Here is an 18,114-nt window from a genome sequence, read left to right as displayed (position 1 = left end):
TGTCATCTACCCATTACCTATCATTTATCTACCTACTTATCTATTTATCTGTTTGTCATCTATATCTAAATATATATCTATACATCTGTACTTCAAATCTAAAATATTTTGTTTGAATCATTCCTCCAAATCATCCTACAGGAATCTTCACAATTGATCAGTCATGTTAAACACCCAGACACTGAATTCATATTTTTGTGAAGATATCTTATTTTGTATAGACAAGGTGATAGGTGAATCTTAATTGATAAGTTAAAGTGAAAATATAGTAAATAGAATATATTTACATATTTATTACTAACAAATAGAATATGTATTACCACTTAACTTACAGTGGTAACATCATGTTGTATTAAAACAAATATGATTTCAGAGTCAAACAAGTTTAAACTAAAATCACAAGTCTTTTTTTGTAAGATAATGTGATATTAAGAAGTAAACTGATTATTTTGTGCACAATTTTTTAATCTTTAAAATGGCAAAAAGAATCATTGAATTATAGGGTGGCTATATTTAATCAGTTAATAAATGAATAGTAGACATTGGCCTTTTTCCCTTCATTGCCTCAACATTCCTTTTATTTTGTGAATATTCACACATATAAATATTCATAGGAAGCAGGCCTTGTCTTCCACTATCAATGCCAACTAATTGAGTTACTTCTTTTTCTTGATTCTGAAAAACTGAACCCTGTACCTATAAACTAAGCTTTACCAATAAGGTGCTCCTGACAGGGACTTTAAAACTAAAATGAAAAAAGCAAAGAAGGAAAGTAATACTTCTGTTTTGTTCTGCTTTTGCATTGGCAAAGATTGCAGTAACATCTAGTTTCATGGGTAATGTGACTCAGCTACTTCGCAGATCTGGAATAGTTAGAATCAGGTGCCAGCTGGGGCATCCAGTGTCTTTTATGGAAACATCTTTAGCTTCATCAGACTTTCACAAGGATGTAATTTTGGTCTTGGATTGATTACCAAGTTTCTCTTGGTTTTAGCCAGGTTCCAGATTTTACCTCAGCATGTGCACAGCCCTGAACATGCACTTGACCTTCAATCAGTTTTCTAAGATAAGCATTACGTTTCAGTAGACTCCTTTTGCTCACCAATCAATCCATTTCTGTTTATTGTACCCATGTAAAAACAATTCCTACATAGTTACATCAGCAGGAATGGTAGACACCTTTGGCTGGTTATACCTTCACATATTTGCATTCCTAACCCAGGCACCTTTATTCCCAGAGCTCTTTGTCTTAGATCTTAGGAGAGGGTCTTCTTCAGGCACCTCTGCCAAAGTCTTCTTATGGGGGAGGAGGAGGAAAACTTGCTTTTGCTGGGGGTCAGTGTGCATGTTGGACATATTCCTTTAACACTTTAATTGGCTGTTTACAACTCTGCCTTGTTAGGAGCTCGACTAAGCTGTGAGAGAGATTTTTGAGTGTAAGAGGTCACAAGTAGGATAAACTCGAAGATATGCACACCTGGCACATCACAAATAGTCGAACACCAAATCTTGAAAATAGCAAAAGAGTAGAAACTTATCACATACAGGGGATTCTCATCACAATTAACAAGACTATCCTCATCAGATACCAAGGAGGCCAGAAGATAGTGGAATGGCGTATTCAAAGAAAAAGACTGCTAAGAATTTTATAATCTTCAAAAATAAAGGAGAAATGAGATCATAACCCAGGTTATATATAAATGATATCATAAATCCAGGTCAAAAAATTAACAAATTGAGGGAATTTATTGCCAGCAAACCTGCCCTATAGGAAATACTAAAGGAGTCCTTCAGGTCAAAATGCAAACATTTTTAGACAGTAACACAAATCCACATGAAGAAGAAAGACTACTAGTAAGGTAAATATTTTTTAAAAATATAAATGTATTTTTGTTTACAACTTTATTTTCTCCTGTCTTATTTAAAAGACAACAACAATAATTTTAAAACTGTGTTGATGAATATATAATGTATAAACATGTAATTTATATAATAATAATAATAAGTATGTAGAAATTAGACACAGTCTAAATAATCAATGGGTCAAAGAAATTTTAAAGAAAGAAAGAAAATTTTAAAAATTAATAAGAATACTTGGAGAAGAATGAAAACAAAGATGCAAAACACCTAAACTTAATGGAGTGCACCTAAAGCATGGAAATGTGTAGCTGTAAAAAATTAAGGAGGATCTCAAATCAATAATCTACTTTTAACATTAAGAAATAAAAAAAAAAAGAACAAACAAAATGCAAACAGAAAGAAGGAAATATAAACAAAAATAGGAAGAAAACAAATAGAGAATAGTTGAACAATTAAAAAAAAACCACAAAAATGTCAGCTGGTTCTTTGAAAATATCAGAACAATTGACAAATCTTTAAGTAGCTAAGAATTCTACTAAGAATTAGTAGAATTCTTCTTCTTTAAGAGAAGAAGAGCCAAGTGTCAAATTACTAAAATCAGAAATAAAATAGGGAACATTAGTTCCTACCTTATAGAAACAAAATGGATTATAAGAGGATACTAGAAAGAATTGTATGTCAACAATTTAGATAATGTAAAGAGATGGACAAATTCCTAGAACGCCAACCAGAGACTGTCTCAAAAAGAAATAGAAAATATGAACATATCATTAAAGGGATTGATTTGTAATTCAAAAACTTGGTTTTACTGATGAATTCCACTAAATGTTTCAAGAACTTTAATCATTCACAAACTATTCCATAAAATAGAAGATAAATGAACATTTCCCAACTCATTTAATGAAAGAAGCATTACCTTGATGCTCAAGTCAGACAAAGATATCATAAGAAAACTACAAACCAGTATTCTTTATGAATATAGATGAAAAATCTTTCACCAAACACTAGCAAAGTAAATACAGCAACATATGAAAAGGATTATAAACCATGGCCAAGTGAGATATTTTTGAAAAAAATAAGGTGGATTAACATCTGAAAATCAATCAGTATAACATACTGTATTATTAAAATAAAGGGAAAAAAATCACATGGTCATTCTAATAGATACAGGAAAAGCATTTGACAAAATCCAGTATCTTTTATGATAAAATACTCAACTGACTAGAAATATAAGGGATTTTTCTTAACCTGATAAAGAGCGCACACACACACACACACACACACACACACACACACACACACAATGGCTAACATCATGTTTAATGGTGAATGACTGAAAGCTTATCCCCTTAGTTTAAGAACAAGGCAAAAATGTCCCCTCTTGCTATTTCTTATCAATATTGTGCTGGAGATTCCATCTATAGCCAATAGGGAGAAAGGGGAACCCTCTTACACTGTTGGTGGGAATGCAAGTTGGTGGAGCCACTTTGGAAAACAGTGTGGAGATTCCTTAAGAAATTAAAAATAGAGCTTCCCTATGACCCTGCAACTGCACTACTTGGTATTTACCCCAAAGATACAGATATAATGAAAAGAAGGGCCATCTGTACCTAATGTTCATAGCAGCAGTGGCCAGTCGCCAAACTGTGGAAAGAACCAAGATGCCCTTCAATGGACGAACGGATAAGGAAGATGTGGTCGATATATACTATGGAGTATTATGCCTCCATCAGAAAGGATGAATACCCAACTTTTGTATCAACATGGTCGGGACTGGAAGAGATTATGCTGAGTGAAATAAGTCAAGCAGAGAGATTCAATTATCATATGGTTTCACTTATTTGTGGAGCATAAGAAATAACACGGAGGACATGGGGAGATGGAGGAGAAGGGAGTTGGGGGAAATTGGAGGGGGAGATGAACCATGAGAGACTGTGGACTCTGAAAAACAATCTGAGGGTTTTGGAGGGGTGGGGGTTGGGAGGTTGGGTGAGCCTGGTAGTGGATATTAAGGAGGTCATGTATTGCATGGAGCACTGGGTGTGATGCATAAATGATGAATTCTGGAACACTGAAAAGAAATTAAAAAAAAATTTTTAAAGGACCATATGATTTTTGAAAAGGAAGTAAAAGTATTTTTTTTGCAAATAACATGATTATATATATATATATAATCATATATATTAGATATTATTAGATGATACATGTATAATACATATATTATGTATGTTGTATGTAATATATATAAAATTCTAAGAAGCTGATAAGAATACTACTAATAAAAATGTTCAGAGAGGTTTCAAGATACATGTTCAATGTGCAAGTGTAAATTGTGCCCATATACTAGTAATGAAATATCTGAAAATGAACAGAGGAAAACAATTGCACTTATAATAACATCAAAAATAATAAGCTATTTAGTAATAAATTTAGCAAAAAATACAAATAGACTTACATAAACAGAATGATATCCAATGTCCATTGATTGGAAAACTTAATATTGTTAAGGTGGCAATGATTACAAACTGATCTACAGATTAAATGCAATCAGTATCTGAATCCCTTACCTGAGAAACTGATTCTAAAATCTGTATGAAATGCAAGAGAATCCAAATAGCCAAAAAAATCTTGAAAAAGAACAACAAAGTCAGAGGTGTCATACTACCCACTCTCAAAATTTCAATCACTAGAAAGTGGCATCAATAAAGACAGTGTGGCACTGGCATAAGGACAGAAATAGAGATCAATGGAATAGATTCGAGGTTCTGTAAATAAATCCTCACATTTAAGGTCAATTGATTTTTGACAAGGGTACCAAGACAATTCAATGGGTCATATGGTAATTCTATTTTTAATTATTTGAGGAACCACCATACTGTTTTCCAGAGTGGCTCTAACACTTTGCACTCCCACCAATAGTGCATGAGGGTTCCTTTTTCTCCACATCCTGACCAACACCTGTTGTTTCTTGTGTGGTTGATAATAGCCCTCCTGGGAGGTGTGAGGTGATATCTCATTGTGGTTTGATTTGCATTTCCCTGATGATGAGAGATGTTGAGCATCTTTTTCTATGTCTGTTAGCCCTCTGTGTGTCTTCTTCCGAGAAATGTTTGTTCATGTCTTCTGCCCATTTTCAAATTGGATTATTTTGGATTTTGGTCTTGAGTTGTATGTGTTCTTTATATATTTTGGATATTAACCCTTATTGGATATATCATTTGCAAATATCTTCCCCCCACTTAGTTTTCGTTTTGTTTTATCTTGTAGATGGTTTCCTTTAGACAAATACTATATTATTTCATTCATTTGTGGAATTTAAGAGATGAAACAAATGAACAAAAAAAAAAGAGACAATCAAAAAACAATCTCTTATATATAGAGAACAAACTGGTGGTTGCCAGAGGGGAGATGGGTAAGGGGATGGGGGAAATATAGATGAAGGAGATTAAGAGTATACTTATCATGATGAGCACTGAGTAATGTATGGAATTGTTGAATCACTATATTGTACACCTGAAACTAATATAACATTGTATGTTAATTTTACTTGAATTAAAAATATAAATAAATATAAAATTAAATTTTAAAAAAGACAATTCAGTGGGAAAGAAAGTTTGTGTTTTATACTATTTCTAACAAATGGTTCTGGGACAACATGCAAAAGAATGAAGTCAAACTGCTTCTATACATCATTTACAAAAACTAAAAATGAATTATATTCCTACATGTAAGTATTAAAAACATAATACTTGAGGTTTTTTTTAAGATTTTATTTATTTATTTGACAGAGAGTGAGAGATCACAAGTAGGCAGAGTGGCAGGCAGAGGGAGAGGGGGAAGCAGGCTCTCTGCTGAGCAGAGAGCCCGATGTGGGGCTCCATCCCAGGACCCTGAGATCATGACCTGAGGATAAGGCAAAGGCTTAACCCACTGAGCCACCCAGATTTCCCCCAAACACAATACTTCTAAAAGAAAACATTAGCATAAATTTTCATGACCATAGATTTGAAAATAGCTTCTTGGATATGTCACCAAAACATTAGAAATTAAAGAAAAAAAATTAAGTTGGATTTCAGCAAGTTAGTAATTTTGTGCTTCAAAGGACACTATTAAGACAGAATAGAATGTATAGGATGGTAGAAAATATCTGAAAATCCTATACCTGAGAGAGGATATGTTCAGAATAGAAAAAGAATGACTTAAACTCAACCATAAAAAAATAATTCAAACAAAAAATGGACAAAATATTTGCATAGAGATTTCCCCAAAGAAATAAATGGCAATAAGCACATAAAAAGAATCTCAAAATTATTCACTAGAGAAATGCATATAAAACCACAGTGAGATACCACTTCATATATACTAGAATAATTACAATATAAAAGGAAAGGATAATAAGTGCTAGCAAGGATATGGAGAAATTTGCACCCTCATACATTACTGAGGGAATAGAAAATGGCACAACCATTCTGAAAACCAGTTGGCACTTCTCCTAAAAGTAAAATAGAGAGTTGCTGTATGACTCAACAGTTCTACTCCTATATATAGACCTAAGAGAAGTGAAAATACACAGTATAGAAAAAATCCATGCATGAATGGTCACAGCAGTTTTATTTTATTCATAATAGTCCAAAAGTGGAAACCATCCAATTTTTTTTGTTTAAGATATATAAACTTAATGTATGTAGTAAATTCTACAAATGAAATATTATTCAACCAAAAAAGGAATGAAGAACTGATACATACTACAACATGGATGAACCTTGAAACTGTGCAGTCAATGCAAAAGTAGCCATAAACAAAAGGCAACAAATTGTATGAGTTCATTTATATGAAATGCCCAGAATAGGCAAATCGATAGAGACAAAAAGTAGATTAATTATTGCTAGAGGCTAGAAGGATGGGACAATGAAGAACAAGTGCTATTGGGTGGAGAGTTTCTTTTTACAATAACACAAATATTTTGGGATTAGATAGGGTGATAGCTGCACAACTACGAATGTACTCAAAAGCACTCAATGCTATACTCTAAAACTTAACTTTAGGGGCACGTGGGTGGCTCAGTCAGTTAAATGGCTGCCTTCAGCTCAGATTGTGATCCCAGGGACTTGGGATGCAGCCCTGCATTTGGCTCCCTGCTCAGTGGGAGCTAGCTTTTCCCTCTGCCTTTCCCCTTGATCTTGCTCCCTCTTCCTCTCTCTCTTCCTGTCAAATAAATAAAATCTTTCAATAAAAATAAAAGAAAGCTTATCTTTATGGTGTGTGAATTTTGCCTCAATTGACAACTAAATCAACTAAACACAAAAACAACTAAAGCAACTTCTACCATATATGTAATATACAACATGGTGCCTAGCATATAGAAAATCCATAATAAAACATAGCTCTTACTCTTTATCAATTTCTCTTGAAAAGACATAATTGCAAACAACGTATTGCAGTAATGTTTTACTCAGGGATTTTTTTTTTTTTTTAAAGATTTCATTTTTTTATTTGACAGAGAGAGACACAGCAAGAGAGGGAGGAATATAAGCAGGGGGAGTGAAAGGGAGAAGTAGGCTTCTTGCTGAGCAGGGAGCCCAATGTGGGGCTCGATCCCAGGACCCTGGGATCATGACTGGAACTGAAGGCAGACATCTAAAGACTGAACCATCCAGGCATATAAAATGTGGTGGAGAAAAAGCATGATATCTAGAATTATGTGCTTCAAAGACATAAATGTCAAAATAAAACCTCTTAGCATATTGAGAGAACTGTGGTCTTAATTAGTTTAATTCTCTAGGCAGAAGCATTGCTCCCTTGACATCCAGACTTGATATGCATATAATTTTTCTATGCTATTTTATTCAGCAGAAGGAGATTTCTTCATTTATTGATAGCTATGAAACTTTTTTGGTCATATAATCATCTTTAGCAACCAAAGAACTTATGTTCTCAAAAAATAATGCAAGTTTTGTTTTTCTCAAAAAGTAATGCAAGTTTTGTTTTTCCTATATAAATCAAGGGAGGAAAAAACTATATAGGTCAAAAGTCTTGAATTTTTATTTGATATATATTTTTAAAATTTTACTTTAGCTTTTACTTCTACTCACTTGAAAGTTTAATATGGGATTACATAGTCAAATAGGTACACCACAGAATAGGTACTGATTAACTCTACAGCAAATAAGATGGGACATTCTAATTTCTTCTGAACAAATAAAAAAAACTAGCACAGAAGGCTGTTGATCTACACTCAGACCCAATCCTGGGGATTGCATGAAAGTGAGAGTTACGGTGTGTTTTTGAAAAGCAGACGTCAGGACTGTGAAAAATAATTAGAGAAATAGAACAACAGCTGTGACTTACTAGTGAGACAAAAATTCATGGCACTTCCCTGGGGGAATATCTTAGAGGGAAAATTTGATCTGTGCTCTTTCGATGTAGCTAAAAGAAGAGCTACTGCATCTTATACACTGAATGACAGTGATAGAGTAGCACCTATGAAGAGCTTGAAATAATTGGCTGGATGATGTCAGGAAGTCATCAGAGCTCAGCTTAGATGAGGAACTGTTAACAGCTCTTGCTGGTTCAGAATTTTCTCTTCCTATCCATGCTCCCAATCCTATAGTTAGGGCATCACAGATGAAGAAAGGCTCAAGGATATTTGTGTGCAAATGAAAGTAATAGAGGTGTCCCAGAGGGTTATGTGATAGGAATAACAGCAGATAGGTTGACCAGAGTCAGTTTTCAGGCTCAGGGCTCCACACTTTGGCATAATTCTCCCATCCACTCCTGAATGTTTTGGGAAGACACAAAGAATGGCATATGCCTTAGCCAAAGTATCTGATATATCCATATGACTTAAAAATTACAGTTGAAAATAGAGTTAAATATTACATATTTCAGTGGGTTCAACTACTATTAAATAGAATTTGAAGAGAAGGACAAAGAAAAGGCGGAAGAAAAAAATAGATATGAGGAAGAAGAAGAAGAGGAAAAGGGAGAAGAGGAGAAACAGAAGGAGGAGACAAAGGACTAACAGGAGAAAGAGAAGAGTAAGAAGAGAGAGAGCTTAGAGAAGGAAGAAAATCACATATAAATAAAAAATTAATTAAAGTGGCAGATAGGAATTTGAAATAGGCATAATAAATAGCCTCACAGAGATAAGGAAGAATATTAATGTCATGGAGAAGAAAGCAATTATAGTGAATTATCAAATAGGAATAATGAATATGTAAAAAACAAAGTTAATAAAGATCAAGACATCAATACATGGGAGAGGTACCATAATGCAAGCAGATTAGGAAAAATTTGGAGCACTAGATGGTAAAATTGGTCATCAGGAAGGGATAAAGGGAAACATATAAAATTAAACTTGAAAGATATGATGGATTAAATAAGGAATACCAATATCAGTGTAATGGTCGTCCTTGGAAGAAAGAAGCTAAATCAAAGCTTGATATGTTATATTGAAGGAACAAGAATCTTAAGCCAAGGAGTTTCACTGCACTTGAGTATGACACAGAATGATGAACTTCCTGAGATTCAACTGATGATAAGGAATGTGATTGATCTTAAAGAAAACATTCAGCTTCATCAGAGAACACATGTGTCTTGTGTTGCTATCAATCTGGCTTCAACTGATTGGATTTTGGGTTGGCATCCAAGTTGAAGGTAGTTTTCTGTGTACTGGGCATTGCTAGCAATCTATGAGGCACATTGAGATGAGAATTGTGTCCAGACATGATGTCTATCACTAACTCAACAAGGTCATACCTTGAAGAGTATTATAGAGAGTTTTTTTTAAAAACTGACAGGAAGCAATAACCACTTGGAAGTAAAACAGAGAGGAAGCGAGTGGCATGAGATATGGAGGAGAGGTGATCCACTTGATAATGGAAGTGAAGCAGAACAAAAAACACAAAACAAGAGGCTGAGGCTTGAAAATACTGACTACAGTTGCTTTGGGTCACTAAAACTTATGAGAAATGCTGCATTACATTTCAGACATTTGTGATAGTTATTAAACTCATATGATTTGCTATGCAGCCTTACTTCCACATGGACCTTTAAAACAAACTCTTTAACAAATAAGACAAACTAAAAAACAATATCCAAGTTTACTACTTTGCCCCACCTTGATACCAAAAAGACCAGAATCTGTATGATAGTATTTTGAGGCAAAACCATCATCTTATACACTTTAAACACTTGAAATAGACACCATGTAAGATGTATTCTTGGTGAAACATTTTGAGGTATGTTCTCTTGGCATGCAAATAACCTGCATAATTGAACTTCAATATACCTTAGTAGAAAAGAATTGAATTGTCTAAAACAAAAAGGAAGAAGACATTAAATTCCAAAAATTCCAATCCAGAGTGCTTATTTTCTGTATTTCACTCCAATAGAAATAGATAATTAGATAGCGAGATAATAAAAACAACAGATACAGTTTTCACATGTATATAAAAACAAATATCCTCCAATATATTTGAAAAAAAATCATATAAGTAAACTTTTGTACTCATGAATATTACCTGGAAAGAATCATATGCCTGTTCACATTTTCCATATTATGACTGGGTTTCATGTGGTTTAAATAAATTATATGGTTTTAATTTAAAGCACAGAATTTTAAAATTTGAAATGGTCTCACACAACTATTACTATTCCTTAATTTAATAATGACTCATGTGAAGAAAAGGGAAGTAAACCAGAAGATCAGAAAGGTAAGTTGCTTTAGGTCAGAGTTCTTTTTACTTTTTTTTTTTTAAATTTTGCATAGATCAATGGTAGAGTAGATAAGAATGGGAAATGCGGTGCTGAAGACCTCAAAGTTGAACTATCATTAATATGTGTTTTTTTAAATGATCTATAATTTTCCTTGCCAATGAATGTCTAAATCAGTGGATTTTCAATTAAACCCTGATACCTCTCTAATGTGTATATTCTAAATATACGAAAGACACTTATTTGACTACCTGACACATTTCAGGTCTTCAAAAAAAGCTAATTTGCCCTTATCTTTATAATCCCCATGATAGAAAATACAAATTCAGAAACTGTTAGTCATTATTACATTCCTCTTTTTCAAAAATATGTATAGGACTTTACAATTTACACAGTGATTTCATATTCATTATCGTCACTAGATTTTTATCTAATTAATAACTTTGAATTGGTAGCAAATCAGGAAACTGAGGGCTCATAGCTTAAGTGCTGCCCTTAAGTCATGTCAATACGGTATTTTCAAGATGCACACCCAGATCTTCTGAATCCCAATATAGTTCTCCCCATTGCAAGGTTATTCCATACTATAAATCAGTTGAATCCTATATTATTGACCGCTGGTGCCAAATGAGATGTTACCCTTTCTCTAAACCTTTCTCCAATTGAGTTTTCAAGGTGGAATTAATTACATGCAAAAGTATGGTTAGGCTTGTCTATCCAACAATATGGGAGTGAGCTATCTCAATTTTAACTTTTTCTTAATGCACATTAACTATTTCTACCTCTGGGCTTCATTACTTTTGCCTCTCCTTGATAGTTCTGCCTCTTTCTTTTTTTTTTATTTTTCCTTTATTGAACTTTCCATAGTGTATGAATGTCAGATTGTGAAAATTTTGACGATAGCTTGAGGTTTACTTATTTTGGTATCTTCAACATCTTTCTCTATAGTTTAACACACACTGATCAACACAGGAAAATGTCATGAACTTAAAAATGCTCCAAATAAGCCAATGATTTACCTAAAGTTATTGATAATTGATGATGGTAATGCTATACTTTAACATACATTTTCAATATCAATAAATGTTCTAAAAATGATATCAGTAAAGTAAGAGATCTTACCTAGACCATGTCTATGTGTTGACATTGGTGGTAAGACAGTCCAGGTCTTGGTTTTAGGATTGTAACATTCAACAGTGTTCAATGTCTTTAAGCCATCTCGACCTCCAATTACAAAGAGTTTGTCATCAATAACAGCCACACCAAACTGCAATCTCCTGCCGTTCATCATCCCTGCCTGGATCCACAAATTTGTTCTGAGGTCATATTTCTCTATGGTTGTAGCTCCTGATAAAACATAAAATCAAATAGTCACCATTTACTACTAATTCATCATATAACCTGCCCAAGGCAATGTACAAATTAAGATGTGAAAACATTCTTGTCACAATTATTTTTCTTAGAGAAAATGTGGCAGAAAACCAAAGGGAATAGTAATTTACATTATTTTCTCTTCTTGGCAGGCACTAATGATCAAAATAGACACATCTATAATTTGTTTGAATTACATAATGGTCTCATGGTAAACTATTGATTCAATAGAATAATTGTTGGTTGTGCCACAGTTCTGTCACTAGATTTTACAAATTCTATCACTGTTTGCCATTAAAAAAAAATCTTAGTATAATTTCTATATAATTCTTGTATAATTTCTGAAAGTGAAGATAAATGAATAAATTATGTTTCTTTTAAAATTTACTTTATGATTTAAAATAACAAAACATTTTGTTTTATTTTATTTTAAAGATTTTATTTATTTATTTGAGAAGGAGCATGCACAAGCAGGGGGAGGGGCAATGAGAGAGGGTGAAGGAGGCTCCCTACTGAGCAGGGATGCCCAGTGTGTGGCTTGATCCCAGGACCCTGAGATCATGAGCTGAACCATAGGCATATGCTTAACTGAATGAGCCACCCAGGTGCCCCAAAATAAGAAAACATTTAAAAGTCAATTTGAAGTTATGTAAACAAATGTCAGCTTTGCTTTTTAAAGTCTTCTTTTTGCATCTGGGAAATAGCTTAATAGAATTTAGAGGCATACAATGATTTTCTATCCTTATCAATCATGTTACAATCTCTAAATAAAATAGCTTATCTTTCATAAAAGCTTTTTATACATAAATTTGAGAAATGAAATAAATCTGATAGCAATATAGAAATTGAAAGAAGAAATAAGTTAAATTGCTGATTAATATGTTTTCATGGATTCATTTACACATTTCAATTAAAAATGTCTGCCTTAAACAAATTCACAAATGTTTATATAACAAGATATAGCTAACAAACACTAATCATGCTGTTCAGTGTTTGGCCTTAATGTTCAGATTTATGTTCACCAAAGTTTTATCTTCAATTATTGGATATCCTTACAAAGGGAGTCAACATACTTGTGTGTACTTTCACTTACTCACTAAGGATCTCTTTTACTTGTAATGTAATAAAAGTTTACAACTAGGGAAAGCATTCATCAGGGGGACCCATTTACTGTTTAGAGAGTAACCAGCACTGAACTAAGCAAATATGAACAGCATGGTAGGAGAAGTTTTGCTAATTGAAGTAAAAATGACACAATATACACTCCATTTTTATTCAAAGTAACAAAGAAGTAATAATATAGATATTAGGTTAGATGCATTAAATCTGTTTTTTAATGTTATTAAAAATGAGCTAATTTCCAAATAACTAAATATGAAGAATTATAAAATTATTATTATTGGAATAAAAATAAAATGTAATGTTCATAAAAGCTATTTATACTATTTAGTTACATAAGAAAAGTTATTTAAATAAGTGTGCTTATTTTATGCTTAAGTGTATTTACTATATTATATATTTAATGTTTTATTCAATGATGAACAAATAAAAATTCCAAGGTGAACTACTTTGTTGAATAATTTCAAAGTCATCTGAATTCTCAAAGCTTGATAGCATTGGGATTTCATGAATGCCTAACTAAAAATTAAGTTATGTGGAAGTACCTCTCTTTTATGACTTATCCTGACAAGTGATAGTAGAAGAAATAGTATAACCTAATCCTAATGAACGCAGTTCCATGAGACCCATATTTTGGAGGTATAGGTAGGCAAAAAAGTATGTATTTGTACAACTGCACTTTTCATAATGTCTCAAACCTTGGTCAAAATCTTTGCAGAGAATTTGAGGTCTATTTATCCTTCTAAGAGAAAATAGTGGGTAATGTGTGAAATTAATGGCTTCTAAGCAACCAAAAGTGTTGTTATTCAAAGGGGAAGTGAATATTTGATCTGAGTTTCAAAATCGTATCCAAACAAGCTAGATACGACTTAAATCCCAACATATGGCAGGATTTTTTAGTGCTTCTAGTGTTTATAATTTTTATAAACATAATTGTATATAATTGTATATATATACTGTATATATAATATATAGTATATATTATAAATATATAATTTATATAATTTAATATATAATATAATTAATATATAATATAATATAATATAATATAATATAATATAATATATATAATTAATATGTAATATAATATATAACATAATATATAATATAAATGTGTTATATAAATATAAAAATATAATTTTTATAAAGTGTTTTTAATTTTGTAAATATAGTTTATATTTTTAGTGTTTATAGTGTTTTCCCTCTAACTGAGTCTCCAAAGGTAACCTCATTTTATCCTAAAGTTGTTACGTCAGAAATAGAATATATCCTTGTCTTCACTTTTCAAATTAGACTGTTTAAATTTCCTATGGTTGCAATGAAAAATTACCTCAAACTTAGTAGGTTAAAAAAATGCACTCGTTTATTATCTCACAGCTCTGGAGGTCAGAAGTTAAAAATAGGTCCTACTGTACTAAAATCAAGGAGTTCACAGGGGCTTTAGGGAAGATGTGAGTTTCCTTTCTTGTCTTCCACAGGTTATCTGTATTCCTTATGACCTTTTCTTCCATCTTCAAAGCCAGCAACATTGCATCTCAGACATTAATTCTTATGGTTACATTGGGCTCACCCATATATAATCTGAGTTAATGCAGACTATTCCTATTTAATGTAGAATAGTCTGCTTAAAGTCAGCTAATTAGTGTTAGCTAAAATGTGTAATATAACTCAATAGAATATAAAGCAATTTGTAAAATTTCCTAACTAAATGAAGTTACGTAATTCAAAGATAAATCTCATTCTTGGCATATAGAATAATATGAAATAAAATGGCAGCTATTTTTGAGACTATATTTATAGTATGAAACTACATATATTTCTGTATATTTTTAGATACTTTATAATTTACTTAACATATACTCTGTATTAGGTAAGGGCAAGGTGCCTGGCCTTTAAAATAATATAAAGTTTTGATGTGGCTTTATTTGAAATAACTCCTGAAATATCATTTTCTGTAAAAAGTAGTCATAACATCAAGGGAAATAATGACACATATTATTCAGGATTACTAACATATTATGCATGTCTTATTGAAATATGGTTGTTAAGTCAATATTGAGTAAAGGGTTTTGAGTAGACTTAAAAATAAGATAGTAACATTAAGATAGTATTTAGTGAGTACTTCTTATGCTCTAAGAGATTTACATTTATTAGTACATTTAATTTTTTTAATTTAATTTTATTTTTCCAGTGTTCCAAGATTCATTTTTTATGCACCACACCCCATGCTCCATGCAATACATGCCCTTCTTAATACCCACCACCAGGTTCACCCATCCCCTGTGCTCCAAAGCCCTCAGTTTGTTTCTTGGAGTCCACAGTTTCTCATGGTTCATTACCCCCTCTGATTTACCCTAATTCACTTTTCCTTTCCTTCTCCTAATGTCCTCCATGTTATTCCTTATGCTCCACAAGTAAGTGAAACCATATGAGAAGTATATTTAATTTTTATTAAAAACTGATGACATAGGTATTATTATTATTATGCCAAATTTATAGAAAAGATGAATCAGCAAAAGCTTTAGTTAAGTGCTCAGTGTGTCTCAGATAATAACTAGTGGACCCACAATATTAACCTGGCTCTAGAACCCACTCTGATTAACACAACTTTTTACCATTTAGCCTAGTTATAGGACAAATTAATTGCACTTAATATATGCTGAAGGCAGAGTTTTATAAATGCCCTTTCCTGAGATTGAATGACCTATTTCCCGGAACCTGGGAATGTGATAAGAAATCACTCCATTGGATTGTTATGCTGTCACAGTTCACCTTAGTCTAGGAAGATAACCTGGTCACATGAATCCTTGAAAATGGGAGATATTTCTCTGGCTAGTTGCAGAAAGGGAAGGCAAAGAGATTTGAAGCATGAGCAGGACTTGAGCTGCTGGTTTGAAGATGGAAGGAATAGAGGTGACCTCTAGGTGACCAGAATGTCCCTCACCTGACAGCCAGCAAGGAAGAAGTGCCTCAGTTCTACCACAGGAAACAAATTCTGTCAGCAGTCTGAATGAGCTTGGAAAATGGCCTCCAGCTCTGGATGAGAGCACAATCTAGCCAATACTTTGATTTTAGCCTTTTGAGACCTTGAGCATATAATCTAGACATGCCATCCTAGATTTATGATTTACAGAACATGAGCTAAAAGATGAGGGTTGTTTTAAACTACTGTTCGTGGTAATTTGTTACAGCAGCAATAAAGTATACTTTGTTTTAATTTGCATTTTTAAAAATTTATTAAGTATTTGTTTTCCAGATTGAATAAACATAACATTGTATTAGCTATAACGCAAATACAAAAGTATTTTCCTCCTGACAAAACAAACAGCAGGCTCCTGTCTCAAAATATCCAAACTGAGAAAAAGTGCTCAAGATATTATCTGGGTCTCTTTAGAGTTGTTCATTATACAGCCATATGTGATTAAATTGGGAACAACAGGAATTAATATTTGTACCTTTCACTTTGGTATGACTGATAGGAGGACTTATTCCAAAGTCTATAATTCAAGTACCTTGAGCACAGCACAGAATAAAATGATAATAGTTTTCTAAACTATTATCATAGTTCAGAAATAATGTCACAAAAAAGCTCCTAGAAAGAAGATAAAGCTCCTTTATTCAACTCAACAGAAAGGCCCTCAGGTCTTCTCAGAAAACCTTTGTACTATAATTCTAATGCCATATTAATAAGCTCAGTTACCCAACTTACAAGATTTTTTAAAAACCAGCAAATGAGAGTGAGCTGGAGCAACTGAAAGCAGCAAAAACTGACAGTGAGGGAGAAACCAGAACAAATTATGTTGTTTTAACCAAAATAGAACACTCATTCACAGCTATTAAACAAAAAACACATTTTTTTTTGCCTAAAGACTTTGGCACCAACACTGACAGTGATCTTGATGCCATCAAATCATTCAGAAAAGGTTAAATTATGTCAGATGTATTATTTTAAGGAAGCAATATATATGGAGAAGCATAATGGAAAAATTTTAAAGCAAAGGTTTTTTTTTGTTTTTGTTTTTTTGTTTTTTTTTAGGATACTTCAATATAAAACTTCAAGCTTTAAAGAAAATAGCAATATAAGGAATGACTTATTTCTTGAATTTTTCATGGAATAAGCTTTTCATTGACTTTCATGTGTCGAGATGCTTATGAAAAATATAGCTTTGGGATAACATTCTTACACATATAAAAGATATCTCTGCAGGGAAAATATTTTTCAAAGGCAAATAGATCATTACTTTGTAGGTAGTTTGTTATGTTTTATGAGGATGGGATTGTAAACATTTCCTAATCATCATGATAATTTCATATGTGCCAAATAAACCAACAAAATTCCTCATTTGGTCCCTTTTTTAATTATAAGCCTTTTATAAGTGGTAATAGACTGATACACAGCTATGAATAGAGATAAAAATCTAAATATTTTTCATTAAGCTTAATGCTACATTTTGAGGTAGATATATAAATTTCAAAAATCTAGCATTATATTTAATTTAAACTAATTTCAATCAGTTCAAGAATTCCAAAGGATGTCAACTGTTTTATTCATAGTCAAGAGAAACAAAAGTATGGAACATAATTTTTATTCTTTGTATTTTATGTAATAATCACCTTAATAACTAAAAATTATTACCACTAAAATCTTAGAAAAAAATTAAGTATTTCTAGAAGTTGGCAAGTCAGATAAGCAAAATGCAAAAATCAATGTAATTTCTTTAGAAAAAATTATATTCACCTAGATTGTGTAAAGAACCTATTTAAAATAACACCACTAAAAATGAGTTATCTAAAAATCAGCAAGACAGATGCCGACTTAGATAAAGAAAAAAATTAAAACTTTATTGAAGATGTTAATTTGAGTCAATAGAAAGAATCATACTAATTTAAATAAGATAGCTTGTTTGCAGAAATGTGAATTATTATCTTCTATGATCACAATATGATATTTGTACAAGGTACTTATGAACTTTTGCTTGTATCACTCTGCAAATTCAAATGTAAATATTAAAAATACACTTTTTAAAGATTTTATTTATTTATTTGAAA

General features: G+C 32.2%; 1 protein-coding gene across 1 annotated transcript in view; it reads right to left on the bottom strand.

Annotated features, from left to right (window-relative positions):
* KLHL1 (kelch like family member 1) overlaps nucleotides 1–18,114 on the bottom strand; it is a 373,856-nt gene that overhangs the window by 73,261 nt on the left and 282,481 nt on the right. The window contains exon 7 of the mRNA XM_032841065.1: nucleotides 11,698–11,922. Coding sequence (XP_032696956.1) covers nucleotides 11,698–11,922 — 225 coding nt within the window. The remainder of the gene's footprint in view (nucleotides 1–11,697; nucleotides 11,923–18,114) is intronic.

This window comes from Lontra canadensis, unplaced genomic scaffold (genome assembly GCF_010015895.1).
Source record: "Lontra canadensis isolate GAN:19392208 unplaced genomic scaffold, GSC_riverotter_1.0 scaffold119, whole genome shotgun sequence".
In the NCBI taxonomy this organism is placed as follows: Eukaryota; Metazoa; Chordata; class Mammalia; order Carnivora; family Mustelidae; genus Lontra; species Lontra canadensis.
This window is presented reverse-complemented; position numbering and strand designations above follow the sequence as displayed.